General features: G+C 46.9%; 1 protein-coding gene across 4 annotated transcripts in view; it reads left to right on the forward strand.

The window, feature by feature from the left end:
* Rdl (Resistant to dieldrin) overlaps positions 1-24,823 on the forward strand; it is a 228,955-nt gene that overhangs the window by 41,406 nt on the left and 162,726 nt on the right. For all 4 annotated transcript variants that reach the window (XM_077663327.1, XM_077663325.1, XM_077663326.1 and 1 more), the window contains exon 3: positions 20,709-20,776. In XM_077663327.1, coding sequence (XP_077519453.1) covers positions 20,709-20,776 — 68 coding nt within the window. The remainder of the gene's footprint in view (positions 1-20,708; positions 20,777-24,823) is intronic.

Raw genomic sequence — 24,823 nt, forward strand, 5'->3', positions numbered from 1 at the left:
CTTGTTTCGCCGCCGGTGTGTCCAGACGCACGGTGTTCAGTTTTTGCTTTACTCTGATTGGCTACCTGACTGACACGCGGGCGCGATGGGTCTTTTGCCGCACATCGGACACGCCGCCAACGGTCGGGTTAGAACAGCGTGGCTGATCTTTTTAGATTGTGCTCACAGGTCGGAAACGACAGCAGCCGCTACTGCTTTTGTTGTCGCTCTTTGATTGTTTCGCTTCCCCTTTTCTCCGCTCCTTAGCGCTGGCTTGCTTTATGCTTCCACTGGCCCTCCTCTGATTCGGCTTGTTTTGATGTTCGGTGTTGCGCTCCCCGGTTCTGATCTGAAGGAGAGTGACTTAGACGAATGACGCGACACGTCGCGCAAACGAGACGAGGTTATTGGACAGGGAGCGTCTCAGATTTGTTGGGATTCTTTTTTTTTCAGTTTTTCCAGTTTGTATGTTTGTTGCCGAGGTGTAGCTAAAATAGGAATGTGTCGAATAGATGTTGAGCTTTGATGAGAGATATTTTTTCCTTCTGAGACAACTTTCTTATAGCTGCTGCTGCTGCTGTTGCTTTGGACAGTACTAAGAAACGAATGCATTTCGTTTTAGTTTTTGGTTCATGTCTTAGACACGTGTGTCGCAGCTTCCGACTTTTTTTTTTTACTTAAACTGTTTGTAGACATTCAAAAACATTCAATGTGGATATTTTTGTCCTTATTGTGTTTTTGAGAAATTAGTGAAGGTTAAGTGAAGACTTGAAATGTTAGGTCAAGTGATAACGCAGATGTTTGTTCCCTGCAGGGAGCAGAGAAAATGGCTGTGCTTCTCAGCTTTACCTAGAGTTCTCTCAGTCAGTGATTGTTCGAAACTCTAAAGCCTATATTCCTCTTTCGATGTGCCAGAGATACTCCTCCATTGTGGAATCATTCGTGGAAAGAACAAGCTTAAGACTGGAAGAGGTAGTGGCTGACAGCTTCAAGGAAATACATAAGTATTAGTGCACACCGCATCGTCTGCGCCCTAGGACAGAAAGCCTGAATCTCATCGAAGTTGCATAAACTAGCTTTTATAAAAGAAAACGTAAAAGTCTAAAACGATCTTAGACTTTCTAATAAAATGATTAATATCTTGACAGAGTAATCCTTTAAGTAAACTTTTGCTTATTAGCACGAGGTACCAAATTTCTTATCTTCACTTTTGAATGCTGCTGCTACGCAACTGTCGTGACCTGTAAGTTGCTCTTAGGCTGTCAGTAAATTATTCTTCTTAGCGAATGAACAGTAAGAAGCATAGCCGTCGAAGATCAAGCACATTTAGATAGCGCGAATGTGCCGCCATCTTTACAGCTTGTCCAACTACTTTTTGTGTTACTGCTGTGTGCCACAACCGCTTCCACGGCATCAACCAATCGCTGAGACCTTCAAAAGATACAACTTCGAATAGGGGGCCTGGTGTCTCCATAGAGTTTCGGGGTAAATGCTATCAGGCTGGAGCGGTGATAGAAGTGTCGAAGGGTCCGAGCTGGCGCATCGCTTTAACTAAGCGTCGTAAGAGACGCCTTCAAGAGCACTCAATATCTGCGTCACAACGACAGTTATGATGCCGACAGAGACCTTCAATTTTGCTCGCTCAACGAAAAGTGATCGACGGTCCTCTACCTTGATATAGTATTGCACTCGTACTTGATCGCTTTGGCGCTGTGCTGCCCGTACTGATCGACAAACTTTTCCCAGCAACTGGAACGCTCCGCTTATAGTTTTTGCAACGTGCTAATACTAGCTCTTTGGCAACTTTGTATCTCCGTACAGCCCCTCCTGAGATCCTTGAAAAGTACAGGAGGTTGTGAAATAGTCCCTAGTCCAAGTAGAAGACCAATATGCTATCGTATAAGCATTCATCTAAGACTTTCAGCGAACACGATTTCGACTGCCCGTGGCGATCATTCTCGTTGAATCGCGGAACCCTCTTTCCAATACAGTTATACCGAAACGTTATTTTGAAGCACTGTTAGTCATCGACTTTTAGTCATCGTCTTTAGACTGCATTTTAAAGCCTTCAATTTTGTATGCATTATTTACTTCATTCAGTTCGTGCTATTTTTTAAAACTACCCGTGAATTTAAAACTATTCCACAAAAAAAGGTGCATCTCTCACAATCACTACCTTGAAAATATAAACGAATAAAATTTGTTTCCGCTAAGTGCGCAATAGCGCCTCCACAATTCACTGGAGCCAAAAAGAAAACATCAAAGATATTTTATTATGCAGCGCCTAAAATGTGATAACGCTCTGGAGACTCAACACCGTAGCGAAGTTGGTGCATGACTGCAGTAAAAGAAATCCCACCACTCCACTACTCCGACACGGAGGTTAGATGTGCCCATCCAAACAGCGAGTGTTCGGCGATGGTCGCGACCCCTCTTGTTCGAGAAAGCTAGCGCAGCGCGCTGCTGCTCGCCCGTTGTCGTTAATGACCCAGCACTCGGAAAAGGGGAAGCCCATTTAAATGCCCGCGCCACCATCACCGCGGGTGCGTCGGGCCACACCACTGCCGATTCTATCGGGCGCGATATCGCCTCCCTAAAAGTGTCCCGGCAGTTATTTCACTTATGCAATGCTTTAAAGCGTCATTAGGTACTTTGCGCCGTCGATTCCTTCGTTTCTTCTCGTCTCTCTCTTTCATTTCACAATCTTTCCTTCCTGTTTTCCAGTTCTGAAGAGCCTCCAAGAGAAAACAAGTTGGAACCGACCCGAATTGTCTGATAACGCGTGCCGTACAAAAGGGTAATGATCCTGCGGTGGGAGAAAAGCACGAAGTGTGGCAGAACGAAATAACGAAATTATGTAGGGGGAAGGAAGCGAAGCAAGAGTAGAGAGAGTGAGAGAATGAGAAAAAGGCCCTAAGCGAACGTCACAATGCCGGTCTTGAGCATCGCACGTCCATCGCCAACTGCGGCACGTCTTCTTGGCTTCGCGTTTCTTGCTTGCTCAGCTTTTCCTTCGCGTTTGTTTCGTCGGCTTTCACCTCTATTTCTTGCTATGCTTCGCGCACTGTTCCTGGTTTTTGGACGGGCGCCAAGTGCGCGATGCGTAAGTCTCCGCGTTGTCCTTTATTGCCTACGTGCGGAAGCCTTGTGCAGACGCACGCACTGAGAGGGCTGCAAACGGGGAATAAAGACAAGCTTCATCTCGGCCACTTTGGGCCGTGCTCTGCCTTGTTTGTGTGTGCGTACCAATACCCGTTGGCCGACCGAATTGAGGGGCCCGATTGAGCGCTTGGCGTAGGAGCGCTCCTTCGCATAAGCGAACGAGGACGGTGCTTGGAAAGCAGCCCGAATACGACGCTCCGGAACACTCGAAACGAGGAAAATCGCTGCAAGCACGTAACTGTCGTTGATGATCTAGGCATTCCTCTTGTTTTTGTAATCGTTTTGTGGGAGTCGTTGAAACAATATTGTGTTTAAGCCTGATTTTGTTGCATCCAAGATCCTAGTATTACAGTGAAGAGTGTCGGCAAATTTAGCCTAGTTTACAACTGTGAGCTTCACTAGCCGTCATACTAGCCGTCATACTCTTCTCACGCGACGTCATTAAAAGCTCGACCATGTTCCGTTCTGAAAGCCCAGCAAACACGGTTTTCAATGGCGTGCAAATAGGCAGCCGCTATGTAGTCTAGCTGGCCAGATGTCTTGAACAGTCCATGCATGCTCAACAACTTGCTGTTGAAGCAGGCAAGACAGAAAGCATTTTTTTTTCTCTTAGCTCAGTCTGCAGTCTAGATGCGCATAAACCGCATTTAATTGATTGTTTCATGACGCCTTTTCCTCTCTTTGTATTCTCACTAAGTAGACAGACAGAACTTACCTATGCTATTATTCCAGGCAGCTCACAGACCAGCCTGCTGCTACTGTAAATTCTGTTGCGCTCGTGTCTCGGGGTGTTGTTATGTGGCGTTGTCCCCTTGTCTTGATTGTAGCGCTCCCCAGTCTCAGTATGTACGACCAACTAGCCCCTACAAAGCTTTATTCTGTTATAAGTTCGCGTTTTATATTCTCTCTCTCTCTCTATCGCGACTGTAAACAAAAGCAAGAACTTAAAACCACAGAGGTGTCATGTAAACTGGTTCGTCATTAGTAAAATTCGTTCGGTATCAATTACGAATAATTGTGAGCCCTCTTTTTCCTGGCAAGTTTAATGATACAGTGAAATGAGAGTTTTCCGATGATGGCATCTTTCTCATTGCAAAGGAAGAAGTTGATTCAGTGTCCGAGTAGGATGTCAATGCTTTGGCGGATGCGCTTCCTTACGCGTGGCCACAGCTAAGAAGTCTACTTGACGAATTTCATTTGCTCCCTTGAGGTTTGTGAAATTTCCGGAAGGGAGAGATGAAATCTGCGATGATCAGAGTTGAGCCTCTCGCTTAAATATAATTTCAGTGCATGGTACACACGATCAAGGAAGTAAACCATCATGAAATGCTTCATTAATTTGGTCACGTTTTTGTTCATCGATGTGTACTGACACCGCACAGTACGCGGCCATTTTGCATTTCACCTCACTCGAAACGCGGCCTTATTCGTGTGAGGTGGGAAAACGGGGTGCGGAAAGACAAAGGAAAAAAAAAAAACTAAAGCGCGTGCGGTCTGAAGCAGTTCGGATTACGTGAAATTTTGAAGGGAATGTGGTGGCGAGAAGGTTAATTGCAAACGAAAAAAAAGCATAATTTGTAGGTCGCTCGCAACGAGATTGTCAGCTATGGCGTCAGCCTATTCGCCGTCGCGCCTGCGTGTCTTGCGTGTGCACCCAATTAAAGATGAAGTGGCAGCCAGTGCCCCTCGGTGGACACGCCGCATCGGGGCTCCGCAGCGCTAGCTGCGATGCAGGAAAACGGCTGAATCAGCCCGGCTCCCTGCTCGAGTTCTCTGGGGTCAGCAGCAACGGGGCTAGCCGAGGGGATAGAAGGGGCGAGGGTAGACACTGGAGGCGATGAGACTTGAAGAAACAAGAACAGAATGCAATTGGGACACACGAAAAAAAACAACAAAGACCACAAGAACGGAAACAGTGTACACAAGCGTCTAGCCAAGGCCTTCCGTGCGGCTGCCTTCTTCGAGCAGTGAAAACTCGCTGGCTGGAGGGAGGGAGAGGGGGTGGGGGGCGCTACATATTAGATTTCATTCGTTCGGGCCTGGTTAACCTCCCGCGTACTTTGTTTCTGTCTGTTTAGTTTGGCCGCAGGCTTGTCTCTTTTATGGGTCTCCGTTGCTTGGGTAAACGCAAGAAAAGTATTTAGTCTTGAAACGGCCTGAAACCTCCTTCAGCCCGCTCATTCACGGCCCATCGCCTAAAAAGAAAACGCTCTTGCACAAACATCATGATGGCAGTACAGAGTTAGGACTCGTTGATTTGCGCAGGACACCGCTTAGAAATGGGCTGCATATGAGCACAAAGAGGAAGCAAGAACGGCGGAGCGGGAATAACGCGGGAGGGGGGGGGGGGGGGGGGGGGTAAAGACAGCAAGAGTAACCACAAGAAGTAAAGACAAGAAAGGGCTTCTGGTCAGGACGTGCCGCGGGTTCCGAAGCAGGACGATCTGGCCGAAGACGTGCCGTTCGCGTCGTGCCCGCAAAAGCAGCGGCACACATGCCTGAGCAAAGACCCGTCGCCGGACCTGTCCCCCGGCCGTCTTTCCCCCGCAGCCTCCGCTTTAGCGGCTCGCTCACACGGCGATGGCGGCCTTGCGATAATACGAAAGTCAATAGCAGCGCCACTCCTCCTGCTGTTGCTGGTGCCACCGCACTGCGCCGCCAGAGCAGAACAATATCGATTGGCAACGCTTTGGACTGACAGCAGCAATCTCTGGCCGTCCACCCCTTGCTTTTCTTGCTTCCCTCGTGAGCGGCGCACGTGTGCTTGCGGGCTTGTGCGTGTCCGTGTGTGTGTTTGTAGATATACTACAACGCCTGCCGGTTTTATGCGCATCTAAATCGTGGTCCTCTTATGCTTCGCTTTCTTTTTTCTTCTCTCCTGTCGCTCCGTCCATGTTGTCCCGAGCCTCGATCAGGAATTCGGGGTGCAATATGAGGCCGGCGCCGAACCGCCTTGCTCCGGCCATCCGGGCATCGCCGTCTCTTTTAGCGCACGTGGATGGGGTCTCGAAGATGGACCGTCCGCCCTCTGGGTGAATTCGGGCCCAAGACTGCCGCTGCTTCTGCTGCTGCCGCAGGGCATCGCTGACAGCGCTACCGGCGCATTCCGTCGCAACCGCGATCAATTTAAGCTGTCGCGCGGAGAGTACATCCCTGACCGAATACATATCAGCGTCCATGAAAGGGTGACTTGGGGTTGGAGCCCCGGGATAGCGGGAGCGCACGGCTCTCAGCTGCGTCTGCGCTACAGCAAGGAAGGCTGGACAGCCGGTATAGGCATCTTAGTTTTGTTTCGCTCTGACTTCGACAAGGCTGAGATTTTTGTAACATAAAGTTACTGCGCGATACTTTCAACGGTGGGAATGTTATGCCTGACTTGTATGTATACCGTCCCTGCAGCTTGTTCTGGTGCTCTTGTCCGATGGGATTCAGCGGCAGCTGGATTAGCGCCTCTTGACCACCCGAAATACCGCCTAATGGTATGGAGCGATGAGAAGCGCAGTCTAGTCAACGGCATCTTTCCGTAGAGTAAGGCAGAACATTATCGTCTCCCGCCCGAGTTCTCCCCTCCTCCTCGGTCCTGCATCGCCTTCTGAGGGAGAGTGTGACCGGAAGGGGCTAATGCTGACGAAGGGCTTCCTTGCTGAGGTTTCAGCAGCACCACCTGCTTAAAATAAAGGCCATAGAGACAACGCAAGCCGAAGCGGGTGACCTGTGCTCTTAATTATCACTGGCGTAAGCGGCGAGATGAGCCAAACGCAAGGTAATTTGATTCCACCTTTCCTGCACTACTGGTACGTAAAATTTATTTGGCGCCATTGTCTCTTTCACTGCACAACCCCGAATACCGGTGAGTCGTGAATAACGTAAGTATCGACGATTGGGCCTTTCGTACCCAGTAACCCTAAATAAACGCATTTTTGAAAGGGAAGGAGTGTATGAACATTTTTTTTTATAAATTGTATGATTTCATTCCAACGATCAATTTATCCGCATGTCTCCTGTCGGCAGGCTTCCATTGTTTTTCTATTAACGTTCATGCTATCGCCAAAAGCGTTCCCCATTAGTTTTTAACGCAGTCTTAACTGCTCAATGCGAGCGATGGCAACACTAAAAAAGAATAATTTTCTTGCATATGGGAAGGATGAAACATTATATTCAATATTTCTATATCAGTACCTTACAGTTTTCTAATATTTAACATTTTTTTGTCCAGAAATGTTGGACATGAAAACGCCAAGTGCAAACTCGTTGTATAATTCAAATTATGCGCCCACCGTGAGTGTACCATTTCTTCTTTTCTTAGCGCACACAAAACAGGCAAAGTTTAATTAATTTTTCCGCTCAAAAGCAATACCTATTGACTAGGACTGTTGCCTGCAACGAGAGCCGCATTAGGAGAGCTCCGGGTAGTTGGACGACTTGCGGTTCAACACGGAGCGAGATCCTAGTACATGTTTTCGCATTTAGCCTCCATCAAAATACAGCCTCGCCGAGGCCAATCGATCCCGCTCCTTGCGCTCAGCAGCCGAAGGCCAAGTCCATAAGCCGCCATTCAGAAATGGCAGATTTCGTCGCATCATGGCCCCTCGGATCAATTTTCGTGCCAGAATTTCTTGCTTTTTTTTGTGCCCTTTTCTCGTCCCAATAAAGTTCTCGCTTCTGTCGTGGGCTATTGCAGCAGCTATTCCCCTCCTGGAAACAGACTATCACGCGCTTTAGCAGCAGTAGGGCATTCGATTTGGGAGTATTTACACTCATCGGGGAGTTTCCAAATAACTGGCTCGACTAAAAAACAAGGAAAAGAAAAACTACTCAAGTTTAACGCAGACCCTCTTCTGTCCACTTTTCAGGTCACTTAATGCCTGTGAATCTTCCGCAAAGCCTCCGACCTACATGTTCTTTTTTTTATTTCAAACAGGCAATCAAGCACTATCTTCTCGTCATCCAACAGTGAAGCAAAGTCACAGCACACATCACAACGTCCGGCCCCTCCTTGTGTTTGCCACCCGCGTCTCGCACATATACCCTTGGCTCGGTTTTAAAGTCTCGCTAACGGACACCCACCCGTTGCGCCGCGTAAGAAGGCGCTTCTGTTTGCGCGGCCTTCCGCGCTGTCGTCACCAGAGCAAAAAGCGGATCAAGTTAAGGGAACGATATCGTATTTACGGAAAGGCCGCCGACGTCTGAAAACTCGCGCGAGACATCACAGTCGTTTGCTCTGCCCCCCAGCCGACTCTCTGGGTGCGCCCAACAGTTTTTGTTGTGAGTGCGTGCGTGCGTGCGTGCATGCGTGCGTGCGTGCGTGTGGACGTGTGCCCCTCGTCCTTTTTGGGGGGGGACAGCTTCTACATTTCAAATACACTGCAGTAATATACAAAGAAGACAGCCGCAGGGCAATGCCGGGATCAAAGCCGGGCCTGAATGCGCTGTCACCGCACCCTGCCTGCCTCCCCTTTCGAGGTGCGCAGACAGGAGAAGGAAGGTGGGTTTTTTCTGCGAATTTTTGCGGATCGTTCAGCACATCTTTTCTCTCATTCTCCTTCCTTTTCTTTTTTTTTACTTTGTCGCAGCTGCTTCACGTTTTAGGCGAGTCGTACGATCGTTAGAAGGGGCGTAGAAAAACGTAACGCCTCCGCCATTGCGTCGTCGCTCGTGGAGACAGCTGTGCCCCGAAGCGGTGAACGCTGCCCGGTTCCAAATGCGATTACAATATAGAAAACCCCGATTCGAGCATCTAATACGGGACAGCGCGTGGCGTATGCTATTCGTCGTGGTCGTCGCCTCGCAGCTGGGAGACCGAGTGCGCGGTGGTATAGGCGCAGGCTCAAGAGGAGGACGCGTTGCGAAACTCAAAACTGTCAACAGGGTCGTCAATATCGGGTGCGCATTGAAGCAAAACTCGACTTTATCGGGTGGGATAAAATGACGGCAGAAAGAGGCGGGCAGAAAATTCGCGAATGCAGAGAAAACACGCCTTCCTCGGCCCCCTTGGAAAAAAAAAGTAAAACGATATGATGAATGAAGAGAGGGAGCCGGTCTTTTTGGTATATAGAGGTACCGTGCATCTCTAGCCGTCACGTGCAACTTTTTGTCGTCACGGTTCCCTCGCCGGCTTGCGACATGCTCACGCGCATCGCGCAATGCTTTCTGTGGAGCGGCTTGTACGCGTGAATAACTCACTTGGAGGTTCGAGAAGGTGTCTTTCAGATTTATCTTTGTCGGCTTTCGTGGAGACTGAGGAGACTTTATGTGATTTCGTCATCTGCGCTTCCGTCGATCTTTCTTGAAGTTCATATGGTTCTGCAATGAAACGCAACGAATTTTTCCATTGGCATCGGGGACTTTGTCCAGGAGATTCTTAATAACCGACGTGAGCGATTGGACAGATAGGCCTTGTTTGACAAGCGGTTGCACTGCAAAATCGGGCGTTACACTCAAACAGAATTACAGAAAAAAGTCGGGCTGGCTGCCACATGGAAACTAGCGTTAAAAGACACACAAGGAAAACCGTGTGTCCTATTTGAATCTTTTCTTCGTCTCTTGTATTTTTAGTGTCACCGCCATTTAACTCAAGCAGGAGAGACGTACCTCTCTCTGGTGATAGTATACTGAGGGCACGAAATCAAACCATCATGGTCTAAATTAGAGTGAATACGTTTGAGTTTTTTTCTGCTTTGTTGTTTGCAGAAAACATTCTTTCCAGTGCAATGCTGCACTCAGGATCTGCGCGGGCTAGTGGTTCTCCACAGCAACGGGACTTCTTGTGGATTGGAGCTTTGCTGCCACTGATACGGAAATTAAAACTACAAACAGCAGCTCTAAGATTGATAAACTCGACATGAGCAGGCCGCCTGTCGTGCTATGTGCTCAAAGGATAATTTATATTAGCAGAAAACCTGCGTGCGTCCATGACCACAGCACTTATGCAGAACCTTCTTAGTAATTATTGATCAGTTTTTCTTCCTTTGACACCTTTACAGTGCTCAACTGCTACCAGGGCTTTAATAAGCGCTTGAGGATGACTAGATAGGTATATCGGTTCTTAGGACCACACGAACATTCAGCAGCCCTCGCTGTTCGAGTCGCTGTCTTATTATACGGGCGCAAATAACCCTTTACCTTGCTGTCAGTTTACCGAAATAATGTTCGCCCCCATATGAATTGTTGCGCACGAACCGACAACATAAAAACGAGTTGCTCCACCTCAAACGACGTGCAGTTCACCATCATCATGATCAGCCTAACTAAATCCACTGCTGGACAATGGCCACTCCCATTTACCTCTAATTAACCCGTCCTGTGCCAGCTGCGGCCATCTTTTCTCCGTAATCATTGTAATCTCGTCGACCCACGTGACATTCAGACGCCCCATACTACGCTTGTCATCGCTTGGAATCCACTCCGTTGTCTTAAGGGTCCATCGGTTATCTTTCCTTCGCATTCTCTATCTTAACATTACAAATGCCCTTCCATAGCTAGCTGCGCTCCCTCAACTTGAGCTAAAGCGTTTTCTTTGGCCTCCAAGTTTCCGTTCCATAGGTCAGCTGTGGCAAGATACAACTTTGAACTTCGAGCCTGTTGGTTCATACTTCGGGGCAATAGCGCAAACAGGACAAGAAACTAAGAAGGAGTAGACACACATACCGCTGTGTGTGTCTACTCGTTCTTGGTCCCTGGTCCTGTTTGCGCTATTGCTCCGAAGATACAGCTGTTGTATACTTTCTTTTTGAATGATACTAGTAAGCTGCTATTCATAACTTGAGAGTGCCTGCGAAACTTTTCTTATTCTCCTAGTTATTTCACTGCCGTGGTCCGGGTCTGCTGTCAGTGCCACCCTAAATAGATGTAATTCCTTACCACTTCGAAACCTTCAGTACCTATCGTGGACCGCCGTTCCCTTCCTAGGCTGTTGAATATTACTCTAGTTTTCTGCACGTTAATTTTTTGGCCCACCGCTTTTCTTTGCCTGTCAAGGTCCTGGATAAGGATTTGCAATTTTACTCCTCAGTTAGATAGCAAGGCAAAGTCATCAGCAAATCGGAGGTTACTAAGGTATTCCCCGTTAACTTTTATCCCTAACTCTCCTTGATCCACTTTTCGGAATGCGTCCTGTAGACAAGCGGTGAGTAGTACTGGAGAGATCGTGTCTCACTGCCTGACACCCTTAGTGATTAGAAATTTAGTAGTTTCCTATGGAGTACTATGGCGGCTGTACGGATACTTCTGTTCCCCTAGCGACATGACATTTGCAGTAATTGGCGTATGAATACTGATTGCACCTATACTTATGCCCAAAACCCCGTCATAACGAAACCCCAGAAAACGAATATGCATTTTTCTTCCTTCAGACGTTGCACCCCAGCAGCACTGTTTTAATAAGTCACTCTTTTCTCATGGAGATTAGGGAGGCAAGCAAGGTCGACATATCCAAAGCGCCATGGGGTCCACGAAATAGACGGGCCCACATCACTGCAGATGCACGGACCCCGGCCGTTGCCGAGTATGAACCGCGGGCGGCGCGCTCTGATCAAACGTGCTCGCAGGAACAGAGGGAAACAATTTAACGCTACGCCGAGTCCTGTCCGAGACCGCTCTGATTCGGCGCTGTTGTTTCCTTCTCTGGGCTCTGCGAAGGAGGGAGAGGGCAGAAGACACTAAAGCTGCGTGGGTGCGACGGAAGGAAAAGAAATCGTTGTGCGATATGTTTCTGCTGCCGTTAGATTGATGCTGTCGGAGATTCCGCCCGGGGACGGCGTCTCTCATGAGAGGGATTCAAAGAGAGGGAACGAGAGAAAAGCAGAAGAAAAAGTGTCTCTGGCGGGGGAGCACAGAGCGTATGAACTGCGACAGGCACATTTCTCTGAGCTCGACGACGCACTGGAAGTTCCGTTTACTGCCCGGCTGATAACGAGAAAGACCAAGTTCCGCTCCGAGTCTGGGCTGAGCTCGGTTTTGTTTTGGGCCCACTCACGCTCGGAGTTTGCGTCGACTCACTGAAGCGAGCTTGTTGTTTCTTTTACTATTTCTTTTTCTTCTCGAAGCGCAAATATTTTTCGTTCCATCTTTCCGCACCACGCTGCTTGTTGGCCTTTCCCTGCCTGGATACGTGTTGGAGGCGTTTCCTTTTTTTTCCCAGCACACGAAACACAGCTGGCCCTGGCGGTATTCTATTCAGGCTCTGTATTTGTACAGCGAGGGAGCAATGTTAAAAGATATCCACTTAACGAGAGTTCCACCCTACAATTAAAAAGATAAAAATACGTGGTGTGAACGTTTGGAGCTTCTGGCAATTCGTCCATACTCAAACATAGACTGCCCTGTGTTACAAAAATAAGCAATGGTGTATTCGTTTAGGAAGAAATGTGGAGTAAAATTAGAATTACCCAATTTGTCGGAATACTGAGCTGCTAGCCAATAAAAAGCTGTCCACATGTACACACGTGCATAAAATAAGTGAATACCAAAATTCTAAATCACTCCACTTCGGGCTGGGGTAATAATAATAATTGTTTATTTTTTTTTGGTGGGGGAGGAAATGGCGCAGTATCTGTCTCATATATCGTTGGACACCTGAACCGCGCCGTAAGGGAAGGGATAAAGGAGGGAGTGAAAGAAGAAAGGAAGAAGAGGTGCCGTAGTGGAGGGCTCCGGAATAATTTCGGCCACCTGGGGATCTTTAACGTGCACTGACATCGCACAGCACACGGGTGCCTTAGCGTTTTTCCTTCATAATTCCTTCATAAAAACGCAGCCGCCGCGGTCGGGTTCGAACCCGGGAACTCCGGATCAGTAGTCGAGCGCCGTAACCACTGAGACACCGCGGCGGGGCTCGGGCTGGGTACCAGTGCGCTCATTTAAAATCTCGTTTCCTTCCACGGAAGGCTTAGATTTCGCACAGAGTAGCCTTACAGCTGGAGTTCATGGTCTCTAACACCTAACTCTAGCCTTGCCTTTAGAATGAGGCTGATATTTTTGTGAGCTACAGGTGGGATTATTCGGCTGGCAGTTGTTCCACGGCGACACTTGAATATTAACTGAACATGAGAGTTTGAGGCAAATCTCTACGCACTAGAAGACCTCACCTGGCACACAACCATCCACAACAATGGTTTTACGCTACTTTCACCATTTAGAGTCCAGTTTAATATGCAGAAGGAAGGTTAGGATAACCTCCCCTCCTATTCCCGTGGGTAAATAATGTCTTGCAGATAACCATGTGAAATCGTGCCTTCTCGAGAGAAGCGAGTAAGATCCGCCTCTCCTCGTCATGATCTGGACAACACATAAGTTAGTTAAATATACTTGGAAGCGCAGCATGTGTATTACTCAAACATTTGTATGTTGTTTGGGGAGGTCAGAAGCCAAACTTTAACCATTTATGCTGTGTGTATGTAATTTGATGCACAGTGTTACAGAGTTAAAGTAAAATAAAAGAGATCAGAGTTTTACATATTAAGTTTATAAGTGGGTTACCTGCGTACAGTGCGCTGCTTTTCAGTTGGTAGAAGGCGGAAGCATTTCGTGCTTTACATCATAGTGTATAAAATTCACAACCTGCTACATACTCTCACGTAGTGGTGACGGCAGTCGAAGCAGCGATTAAGATGGACAAAAGCTCTTTTAAAAGAAAACTATTTATTGGGGCTGACTTGAATCCAAAATGGACTGAATCACTCGGCGGCAGCGAAGCGACAAGCCTGCTCGGCGGTCGTCGATCAGAATGCCCGCCGCTGTCGGCCGTGCTCAATTTAAAGCTGATAGCGAACTTTCGAGATGAAGCGTGCAAAGTTATTAGAACATTCCGGAACAACGTAGAATCAGCTATGCCTGGCTGCGATCAATCGAGATAAATCTAGTCGCGTCTTGCGTCGCAAACAAAGCGATAAAGTGGTGTGGCGGCAGATTTGAAGAATGAACAAACACTGCAAATATTCGCGGCATTACAATCACGCCTTACCGGGTGGCCTCTTACATGTGCAAAGTGATTTTATGCGTGTCTGAAAAGCAACTTACAAATGTTTCATATTCCTTTTCTTGCATTTTCCGGGCAGAGCGATAAACAGCATTGCTTCGTATAAGAAAAGAAGCTTGGTTTTCATGGTAGGTGGGTCGATGCCAGCCAAGCCTGCTTCCGTTGAAAGCAGCGGCCAAGTACATTGCCGTCAAGGCCAGGAGTGGCGAGCAGGACACGTCAGTTAAATCGATTCGTTGCCCCTTTCAGCGCTATGCGTACGTGCCCAACTGAAGAACACGCTGGTGCTCTATATAAACGCCGAACACTCAGGCGCTCCTGTCATCTTCGTTCAGGTGGAGATGAAAGCGCATTTAGTTGACCCGACTTCAGAGGCTACTGGCACATACATTTCCGTGTTGAGTAGGTTAAAAGGGGTAGCTAAAGCTTTCATAAAGGAACAATGACGTAAACCGCCTCTCCATATTCATTAGCGGTTCCATACACAGGCACTCACTGAAAGAGCCACTTATAGTCAAAGTGACGTGTACTGCTTGCTTTACAGTAGACCTCTTAGTTCCTAAAGTCACTTAGACCTCTCTATTGCCTCTTGCCGGCGACGTCGTGTATGGCGAATAGGCGAGCACCGATGTACTGTGGAGCGCGCTTTATCCGAAAAAATGTTTCGTTCACGGGACAAAGCTTTTTTTTTTCGAAGCGCATTGGTCATCACTAGTCAAAATCACAAAGAAAAGGTTGATTTTGACACCTCACGTCCCAATATTGCGATCACGTGCTTTAATAGTGCGCGACCATCCCGCGGATATGAAGCAAGCATTATTTGTTGCGGCCTGCTGCGGCTTCGCTGTTCTGGTGGCTGCATAGAAAGAATGTAGCAGTTTTGAACCGTGCCGTGTACCTTTTCACGTCCAGTTATGCCTGGACCGACCAACCAATATGCAGGAGCACTGACTTCGCTTACGATTCCTTAACACCAATGCTGTTCATAGAGCAGGATATGACCTTGACGTTTAATAGCATGCATATATAACCTGATGTTCCCTGACGCGTAACTGCTATCGAAAAGGGATCTCCTTAAAGCAAGAGCTGCTTCAATTCTTCTTAGCGGTCTGACATCAAAGGCAGGGATTGATAGTACTTCCATGCTAAACTGGAACTCTCACTAACGCTAAAAGCCTCCAGTTCTCAACCACTTGATCGTTTAGGCGCTCACAGCAGAGATCACTGACCCCTTCTGTGCCTCCGTTTTACAGCTGCCGTCTCATTTACCACGAACACTAGCGGCGTATATATGTAAGATTCATGCGAAATACTCAGGCCGTAAACAGGTAACACCGAGCGCTTGTCAGAATAAAGACAATCCAACCCACGTGCATGATAGCATGTAATAATAACGTTAGCACTAGATAGTGGCGGCGCATAATAATGGGCAAGCAGTTGTCGCTTTTTCTGCAGTTGAAGGCTATAATGAGCGTTCGGTGCGTAACGGCGCAGCTCTGGTAGCTGACAGCTCTGTGCCTCAAACTCTCACATCTAAGGATTGTACGGCCAAACAAGCACGTCTCTAACCACACTCAACCACAACTAGTGTGTCCAAGCATAAATGTTAAAATGTTATAAGCTATCTTTGTGCCTTATTATAATACGAATGCTATTCGAAGGAGAGAAATTCTGGGCTTATTCTCTTCTACTTTTCGACAAAGTTTCCTCCGTGTTTTGTCCACATTTAGCGCTAATTACAAAAGGGCACGCTCCAACCGCTTGCTAATTACGACCTCGCCGAGGCTGCATTTCTTTAGTTTTTCGCAACGCTATGAAGCGAAACTTTTTTCAAATGTAGAAAGAGATATCAGCGCTGCAAGGTTCCAATTTTTCATTTCATACTACTGCAAAGCTTTAAAAAGAAAAGATGGGAGCAATCTCACCGCGTTCTCAAAGGCCGCTTAGAGTACACCCAAGCTTGCTACAATTACTTTAGACTTAACGCTAGCACCCCTTCATTCTATTTTGCTTGCGTGGCAGTGCTGAAAAGGCATACAACGCGGCAAAACTAATGGAGACTGGGGCGAGCAAGTAGTTACGGTGCGCACTACTTCTTAAGCGCCACAGTTTGGCAATGCCGTTCATTCCCTCTTGTCGCATTTCAGCACAGATGTTTTATTCGTTTGCTTTCTTTTCATACTGCTCGTTTCGCTGGGTACTAGGCTGCGATACGAACCATTAGGAGGCAAAATGGTTTGCAGATTATTTCTTTAGAGCTCAATGAATGTTTTTACCAGTATGCAACTTAGCATATACCTCGTGCCTGAGGCAGGGAGGCACTGCGTAGCTCTGACAGTCACTGAATCTGACCACAACACAACCTTAACAGAGGCGCCCGGTGGTGGTAGTGGTGGTAAACTTTATTTAGGAAAGACACTTGCGTCCCCTCAACTGGGAGGAGTCCTCCGGCTTTAGCTGCTTGCTGCGCCCGCTTAACCAGCTCTCTTCGAACCTCTAGGCTTTAGCTGGATAGCACGGCCTCCCGTTTCTCAGGTTGTGAATTGGGGACTTTCGGGGCGGCATGCATGTTTTGACAAGCCCATGTAGCGTGATACTGTGTGGAGTGTTACCCGCATAGCAGGTGTGTGTTGGGTATTATATGGGCTGTATGTGGTGTAAGAGGCTGATGTGTGGGTATGTGTTTGTTTGTATATAGCTGCCTCCAAGCTAGGGTAGTAGTGGTTTGAGCTTGTTGGTCTGGTTGCATGACTAGACAAAGCAGCGCAGAAGCCGACAGGACAGGCGCCGAACTTCAAGCGGCACGAGTCTTCTTTTGATGCAGAAGGACAGAATCCTTCCTTGACGTGTGGTAGCAGCAATCAAGTTCAGCTTTTGTGTTCGTTCTTGTCTTTTCGCGCTGCTTCCTGTAGCCATTCAAGCTACGGCTCCTTTCCGAGTCACCTTCTTGTGTGGTGGGGGATAGATTTGCTTATTTAGCTTTTGGAAGGCTCCCGATAACATCTGGGCTTTTGGATTTGCTGATGGCAGGGACCCAAATCTACGTATCAAACTGGAAAAGCTCATCGATGCATTGCCCATTTGCGTAAACTATGCTGCGTTGGTGGAAAAATTGCAACACGTAATAAAATAAAAGAAAAAATCCGACTTAACTAAGGCTTACTCTGCTGAAGGAGGCTACAGCGCATCCCAGCTAAGAGAACATGTAAAAACAAAGGGAGGTAGGCGACGAGCCTGCGTGATTGTAAAAAAATATCACCCCTATATAGCTCGTAAATGTGCTCCGCCCTGCGAATATTGTAAAGCTTATATAGCGCTACTCCCCGTGATGAAGTTGGGCTGGGAGCTGCTCAGTTTGTGCGGGATGCCTTTGTTGTCTCTTGACTTTTATTGCACGTAAATCATCTCTGAATGACGACATTCCTGGGCGTATATGTGGCCAAGCCATTTGTGTTATGAAACCCCTCGAAGCTAACACGTAGCTTTTTTGTTATCCCAGCCCGTGTGTCATCTTGCAAATTACCCCGATACCCTTGCGTGCCACGCACCTTGTGTTCTTTATCCGGAGGCAACTGTGAATTTCACGACGTAAATATTTAGGTTTTTGCATGTAATTTATGTTGTGCATGGTGCGTTACGTATTGATATATGACCCAACTTATATATACCTCCAATCCATCGCTTTTTGCCTAGAATACCACGTCCTTGAACGGGGTCTGGTTTAGGACTGTATGCAACCGATTATCATTATATGGGTTACCAATATCTGAAACTGCATTTTAAACAGTTCTGTCAACAAAAACCTGACAAAGTTTCTTAGACGACGAAAGCACCCGACTGATGAGTGGTTACTTTTTAAGCATCTCTTTTACTTATTTTTTTATTTAATGCATCCGGCATATCAGGTATAATTAAGACAAGTAAGGAGCGCAGCCGCCTCGTCAGATTACTACCTACAACAGCCTGGTGTGACTTCAGAAATAAAGAACTGTGAATAAATAAACTCAGTGCAGGCATAATGCAACACAAGCCTAGCTAAATCACTGCTTGCGTTCTTACATTCGTAGACCCGTTAACATGCGTCCAAGTTTAGACGTCATATTAAGCACAGCCGGCCTATTTCTGAGAGGACATTAATAACGCGAGAAGCAAGCAGCACTCGAAGTACCGAAACTCATTATGGGGAACTAGGAATGAACTTTGCTCTCTTCCGAAGCTTTGCTGCTCTGTAATAATTGCTCTGGCTTTGTTTTCTGTTGTTTTACATAGTAGGAACTAGGGCCCCACGTTCATTTCTCAGCGATAGAGTTTGGTTTACGTCCGAGAAAAACTGACCTTTCGAATTGCTCCGCGCATGTGTCTGGGTTTTTCTATCCGCACATCTTTTCTGATTCGTTCTTTCTTACTGTCTTTCTGAGCGTGTAAACATTGGAATTGCGAGGAGCCTAGCATGATTTTTGTTAAATCTGTGGTTGCCGCTGTCGCCGGTTGCCGCCAATTGCCTCAATGGATTTGCTATTTCGGACGTCCGCGGATTCCCCAGAGCAAAACGAGTACAAGTGAACCGTACAGGTAGCCAGAAAACGAGAAAAAAAAAACGACAGAGAAAGCACTGAAGCAAAAAGGATACCTAACGGCTCTGTCACGATGTTTTGCTGTTATTCTTCTTTTTTCTTACTGGCACCGGCTGTCTTTCGATTGCCATTATGTTTCTTTTTGCTGTTATTTCCGAGAAGTTGCTGATACCTTCGCACAAGCGTTCGACATTATAACCTTTGCCTTCGTTCCTGTTTTTGTTTCTATTTTTTTTTCATTTTATTGCTGCGTAGACGGTGGTGCATCAGCTGTAACTCAGTGGTCTTCCAGCTGGGCTGCTTTTCCTGTCTCCATTTATTTTCCTTTTTTGCTTTTTGCCCGTCGTGCGCCGTGCGCACGCGGGAAGAAAATTTATGGCCCGCAATACGTCTGATCGGTGTTCCTGAGTCTCCTGTCGTATCATAAGGAACGCAGTTCTAAAATATTAGTTGCCGCTGCTCTGACCGAAATTGAGTCCGTATGGTGGCGGCGCGCTTTAGAAGCGGCTGTTTTGCTTTCGGGATTCATCTGAGTGCTTCGGTTGAAACGTGGGCCGTTTCTCGTTAACACAGAGAGCTCCGGGAAAGTTCTTAGTGCCAAGTGCTTCTCTTGTTTTCCTTCCTTGCTTTTTTATTTCTAGTACCCCCCCCCCCCCCCCCCCGCACATGCGTACAGTCTGGCCTTCTTTTACGCCGCTCGTTCTTTCACTGTCGTTTCTTTCTGTTTGTTCTGACCTCGCCTGTGACGTAGGTTCTTGCTTACGGGGATCATTTCATAACCGCCTGCTGGCTTTCACTTCGCGTAGTGTACAGCTGCAGTTAAGCAATTCTGACGGCCGTAGTTGAAATTTCTTGCCTTTATTTGTTCGTTGCGAGGGTGGCCAGGAAGCGTAGTCTCGCAATCGCCGTGCAATGACTGCGCTGGCGTCGCCGTAGTCGCGGCACTGAAGCAATGTGAAATGTTTCGAAACCTGTTTACAAAGTCCATTCTTTCTGAACTGTGGTACAAAAAAAAAAGTCTTCTCTTGTTTTCTCGACTATCATTAAGAGAAGCACGCTTGGCACTCTGAGAATCATTCCGACTACCCGTGACCAGGCATCGCCTGTTGGTCGCATACGCAGTGATCAAATGTTTTCAGTGCTGAGCTGCTCCCGCGTGTTCAGCAAATCTCGGGCTGCTCGAGGCCGCTCGTGCAAAAGTGCATCTAGACACATCCTGGTAGCCTGAAACACGGTCATGAGCCCACAAAAGAAAGATGAATGAAATATTTGATTTAAGCTAAGTAATCTCTACACATCGCAAATATCCAATGAGCAGTTAAAAACAAGTCCTAGACACAGAGCAGCGTTTCATCGATGCTTACCTCAGTATGCACAGACGGCGTCTACAGACAACAGAGCATTATCTTTTATGAAGTGTTGTTGAACCTTGGCATTATAATGAATGAGGAGCTACGACAGCAGACAGCAGTCCGCGTGAGGCCGGCACTCAAAGCTCAAATCTGAGAGATCGTTCCGGTATATTTTTACAAATCAGGGCGACCTGTCTGTCCTGCCTTTTAGCGGATAATGCATGAACCCGGTACAGAACAGCTTTCCTCTCGACGATTTCATCTGCTTCACTGCGTAAAAGAGACTCGGGGCCTTTGATCTTTGAAGAGATGCCCCTATCAAGGACCGCGATTTGAATAAACATACATCTAACACGGATCGTTCTAGTGGTGTTTGCACCGATGACAGCGAGATAAACTTAGCCGGGCTGATTATTTGATCTGGAGACTGGTTTCGCTGAGCCCCCGGGTGCAACTGTGCACTATGTGCAGGGTTCATTACTGCGCGCTAAGCACACCGACGGCATCTCTGCGAGCCCTTCATCAGGTCCCTAAGCTTAATGGCGGGGCAGGCAACTTGCTTGCACCTGCCTAATGTCGCAGCCCCATAAGTACAGAGCCTAGCGTTGATGCTGCTAAAGAAAGCCTTCTAAATATGTTCTCGCTTTTCTATTTTGTCTTTTCCAGGTGTTCCAGTGGAGGTTGGCGTCACTATGCAGATTATCAGCATAAGTACAGTCTCTGAAGTGCAGATGGTGAGTACTAGTTATTTTTCCTTGCTCCACAGAGCGAGTATACAAACTCAGCAGCAGACGTTATGCTGCCTGGGAGGCTAAACGATAAATTGCCAAATCTGACACAGGTACCTCGTATTCCGTAATACTTGATTTTGGGAATATTTGCAAGCACACTAGACGGGAAATGAAAGAGGGCACACAGAGGCGCAAAATTTAACTGGGTTTTGTTGTGATTGCAAGAAATATATAAGCTTTCACAATCAGTAAGATTTGTCAGACAAGCAACAACTGCAATTCCACACGTGCTGAATCCCAAACACTACCCTGTCATACCATTTCCCGATCCGAGAGCTCCATTTCTTTTTTATTTATTTATGAAATACTGCGGACACTAAGTCCAAGCAGGGTTGCGTTAGTATGCCATCAGTAGCTTTACTGGGTAAGGAAGTCAAGTTCTTGGATGTGTAAACGGTATGACAGGGTCGTGTTTCGTTTTAGGCATGCGTGAAATTGCAGTTGTATTTGTCACGTCTGTCTGATCATCCTGGTTGTGAAAGCATTTACACGGTGATTTTTTTAAATCTTTTCAGTTTTTATGTTAAAACTGTGAGAAACATGTCGCTGCGATCTTTTTAACTAGATTTTACAGCAAGGCGGACATCTTGTACCTTATATAGATAATTAATTAGACGGTTAGTTACGTTAATTTACAATAATAATAATTTTATTTGTACTTCCCGGTTTTGGCATCTCCCGTACTTCTCATTCATTAAATACAGGCGCAGTTCGTGTATTTGATGATGTAGAAGAAGTGCACTTGATTTCGGCGGTGACACAACGCGCAGCGACGCCATTTCATAATAAGATAATGTAAGAGAGCCAAGTCAACAGATTTGAAATCCGTATTTATAATGTCCAATATTTTTAACCACATTTTCGATTAAGAAAATTTAAAAGCAGGGCTCACCTTCGATGCTGACGGCCATCAGTTTCGCAAATAAACCTCTTCATAAAATCGAAACTTAAAGATATTATTATCACTTTAAGTTTATTAATCGTCTAATTATTAATCCATATTAGGTGCATAATGCCCGCCTCGTTGTACAGTCCAGCTCAACAAACCCTACTGGCGTATCTCTTACAAAAGTTAAAACAAAATTCTGTGAAGACAAAAAATTACTCTTTGTATTTGTTGCCATTACAATGAAATTAAGTTTAAGCCTATGTGTGTCCGATTTCATGTCCTGTCTTGTTTGTGTGCAAATATTTCTAGAACCATGAAGAACAAAACCACCTAAAAATAATGCTTTTGGACTTGTTGCTACAATCTAATTAAGCTGCAAGCCTGTCATTATGTATCGTTAGCTTAGTTGTTAATTTGTCAGTCCTTCTCCCTGATAGGCATTTTTTCTATAGCACGGCGGAGACCACAAACATTAAGGATACATTAAAGCTGTCCAAAGCATGACGTCTCCGCGCATAAGTTGCAGCTCTAGTTTTATGCGCTCTGCTTTTGTAAGTGCGCAGCTAAGGCGGAATAGGAGCCCGGTCGGGCTTCTAGAACTGAGCAATACTTCACAATGGGCGTCGTGCGTTTTCAAGGAAGTCATCGAATCAAATGACAGACCTAGTGAAAAAAAAAATCGGCTGGCATTTTTCGCGTTTGCAGTCATGCGGCAAAGCAGCTCGTTCAAAGCATACGGATGCCGTGTTCATGCATATTTCATAAACATGAAACACAAAAACTGGAGGGAACACTTAGCTCTGCCGTAAGAGTATGACGTGAGAGATTCAATGGGCTAGTGCTCATGTATGCGGAATTGGTCATTATTTAACTTACATTCATAAATCCCTGAGAGTACTAATACCACTCCTGGCGCAGTGGTGCGGCGTTTAAGAGATCCGCCACTGCCTTGCGATGGCGGGTGCTCCCAGCGGTGGGGCTTGTGAGAACCACGAGTAACCCCGAGGAACCCCTCGTGACCAATTATTAGCTTAAGTTCCATCTGCCATGGCAGGCAGTTTACTCACATTCCGGAAGAGGGGTTGGGATGATGTCACAAAGTCACGTGACCTAAGTGCCCCACCTGCTACCAAGGTTGGTTCTTTGTGTTCTCTCGTGGATTTTTCATTCACGTCCAAAGACGCAACGTTGACAATGACTCCGACTTTTTAGCTACACGGGAGCCTTAATGCCATCGCTTTAAAACCTGCCACGAGCAAAAATATCAGGAACACCGAAACCGTGTTTTGAGTAAGTGTTTTTATTTCGCTGGACTGATGCATATGTCTCTGCGCTAATGCCCGGAAGAACAACCCGCTGTGAAAACTGGATGGCGTGAATGCTGCGCTTTGTTATAGCCGCGACAAAACAGACAAAAGAGAAACTTCTCTACTCGACGATTACCTGCTACAATATTACACGCTCCATTCAGAGCTGCCTGGGCAGAGAGAGGCAAAGATGAAAAAAAAAAGAGGTGATTGAACTGCAGTCACGCTGGGTCTTGGCAACACCCCCGAAGCGATGTGGATAGTAGAGGCAGTGTCAGCTGATCTCAAGCTATGAAATGTCGCACCTTTTCTGCATAGCAGTAATTACTTGCAGCAGCAACGGGAAGGAGGAAGTGGAAATTGCACGAGCTGCTCGAGGAGGACCAACTCTTAGTATCGTGAGAATGATTTGTGTGTTGAGTCGATCGTCGCGCTTTTTCAGACGGTAGGTCACGAAGCATCCTTACTTGTGAACAAACTTGTAGTCTCTCTCCTTAGCGGTTATCGTAACCGCGGGTAATCCAAAGTTGCACCGTTTTCAGTTGATCGTCGAGTACGTGTTTGCATTTCAAAGGCCACATCGTGTTACGTTCTTTTTATGATTTAATATTCCGTCCCTCTATTACCGGTAGCTTGTCCATGAGACCGGAGCTTAGGGCTAGCAGGCATTATCGTCTGCCAGCTATGCCATATTGAAGCTGGAGCTGAGTATGGACGAGGAAGCAGGGGAATAAACCGGGAAAAATCACAAAATATGCGGAATACGCTGCCTGCTTTCTATGCTCTCTTTGTTTTATTTTCCCTTTTCTTAAGTCAGCATCGTATTCTCTCTCCTAGTGCAGCGCAGTCATTGCAGCGCCCCCATGTTCGCCTGCCACTAATGGAGGGCCGAGCAGCGATGGTCCCAAGGGCCGCAGCAGCCACGTGCAAGCAGGAGGAAGGATTATCCCTCTTATCCCACGTTGTTAAAACGGGCTGTGCTGAAGAGCCGGTCATTCACTGCGTGTTTATATACTTACTACGTCCCAAGAACGTCTCATTAGCCAGGGCGCTATGTAGGCAGGCAGCTCATGGCTTAGTCTGAGAAATATTCAGAAACGTCGGCCACCCTGCGTGCTCCGCTGCACTTTCGTAATGGTCGCTTCATCGGGGCCCCAGTAATAAATGTAAGGTAATAAATTCGAGAAAAAAAAGGGCACGCGTTTTGGAAAGGTTTTCATTTATTTTGTTCATAAAGCCGTGAGTCTGCAAGCGATAGAACTTCGCAGCCCGGGTGTTTTCGGTGTGCAAGCATTTTGTACGTTACACGAACACGAACCTGACGGCTTAAGTAGGATTCAGCCACACTGCAGTCCATGCAGGGTTTTCACACCGAAATTTTCTTCCCTATCTTTCTCTTTCCTCCTCGCTATTCTTTCTCTCAAGCTGCTTTTTGGTAATCTACATAAGAGTGAGATTGTTATTGGGCCCTGGCTCTCTCTGTAACATTTAGTTCATCCGACAACTGATAGCTGGCAAACGCCTACTGAACGCGAAGGAAGCGTCAGAAGAGAGGCCTTAAACCAAGCACTGCATCTTGCAGCGCTAGTCGCTTGCCGCTGACGGCATGCGTGGTCCAAGAACGAGAAACTACATAGAGAACAGTTTGTCTGGCCAAACGCCAAGTTGTTCGTCAACAGCGCGACTTTTTGCTTCCTATCAATCACTGCAATCAAGCTACGCGTAAGTCATGTGAGCCGTAGCATGCGCTGGCCGCTGCTGTTTACCATTCATTGGCAGGCCCTTTCTCCTTAC

The sequence above is a fragment of the Amblyomma americanum genome, chromosome 4 (assembly GCF_052857255.1).
Source record: "Amblyomma americanum isolate KBUSLIRL-KWMA chromosome 4, ASM5285725v1, whole genome shotgun sequence".
NCBI classification, from domain to species: Eukaryota; Metazoa; Arthropoda; class Arachnida; order Ixodida; family Ixodidae; genus Amblyomma; species Amblyomma americanum.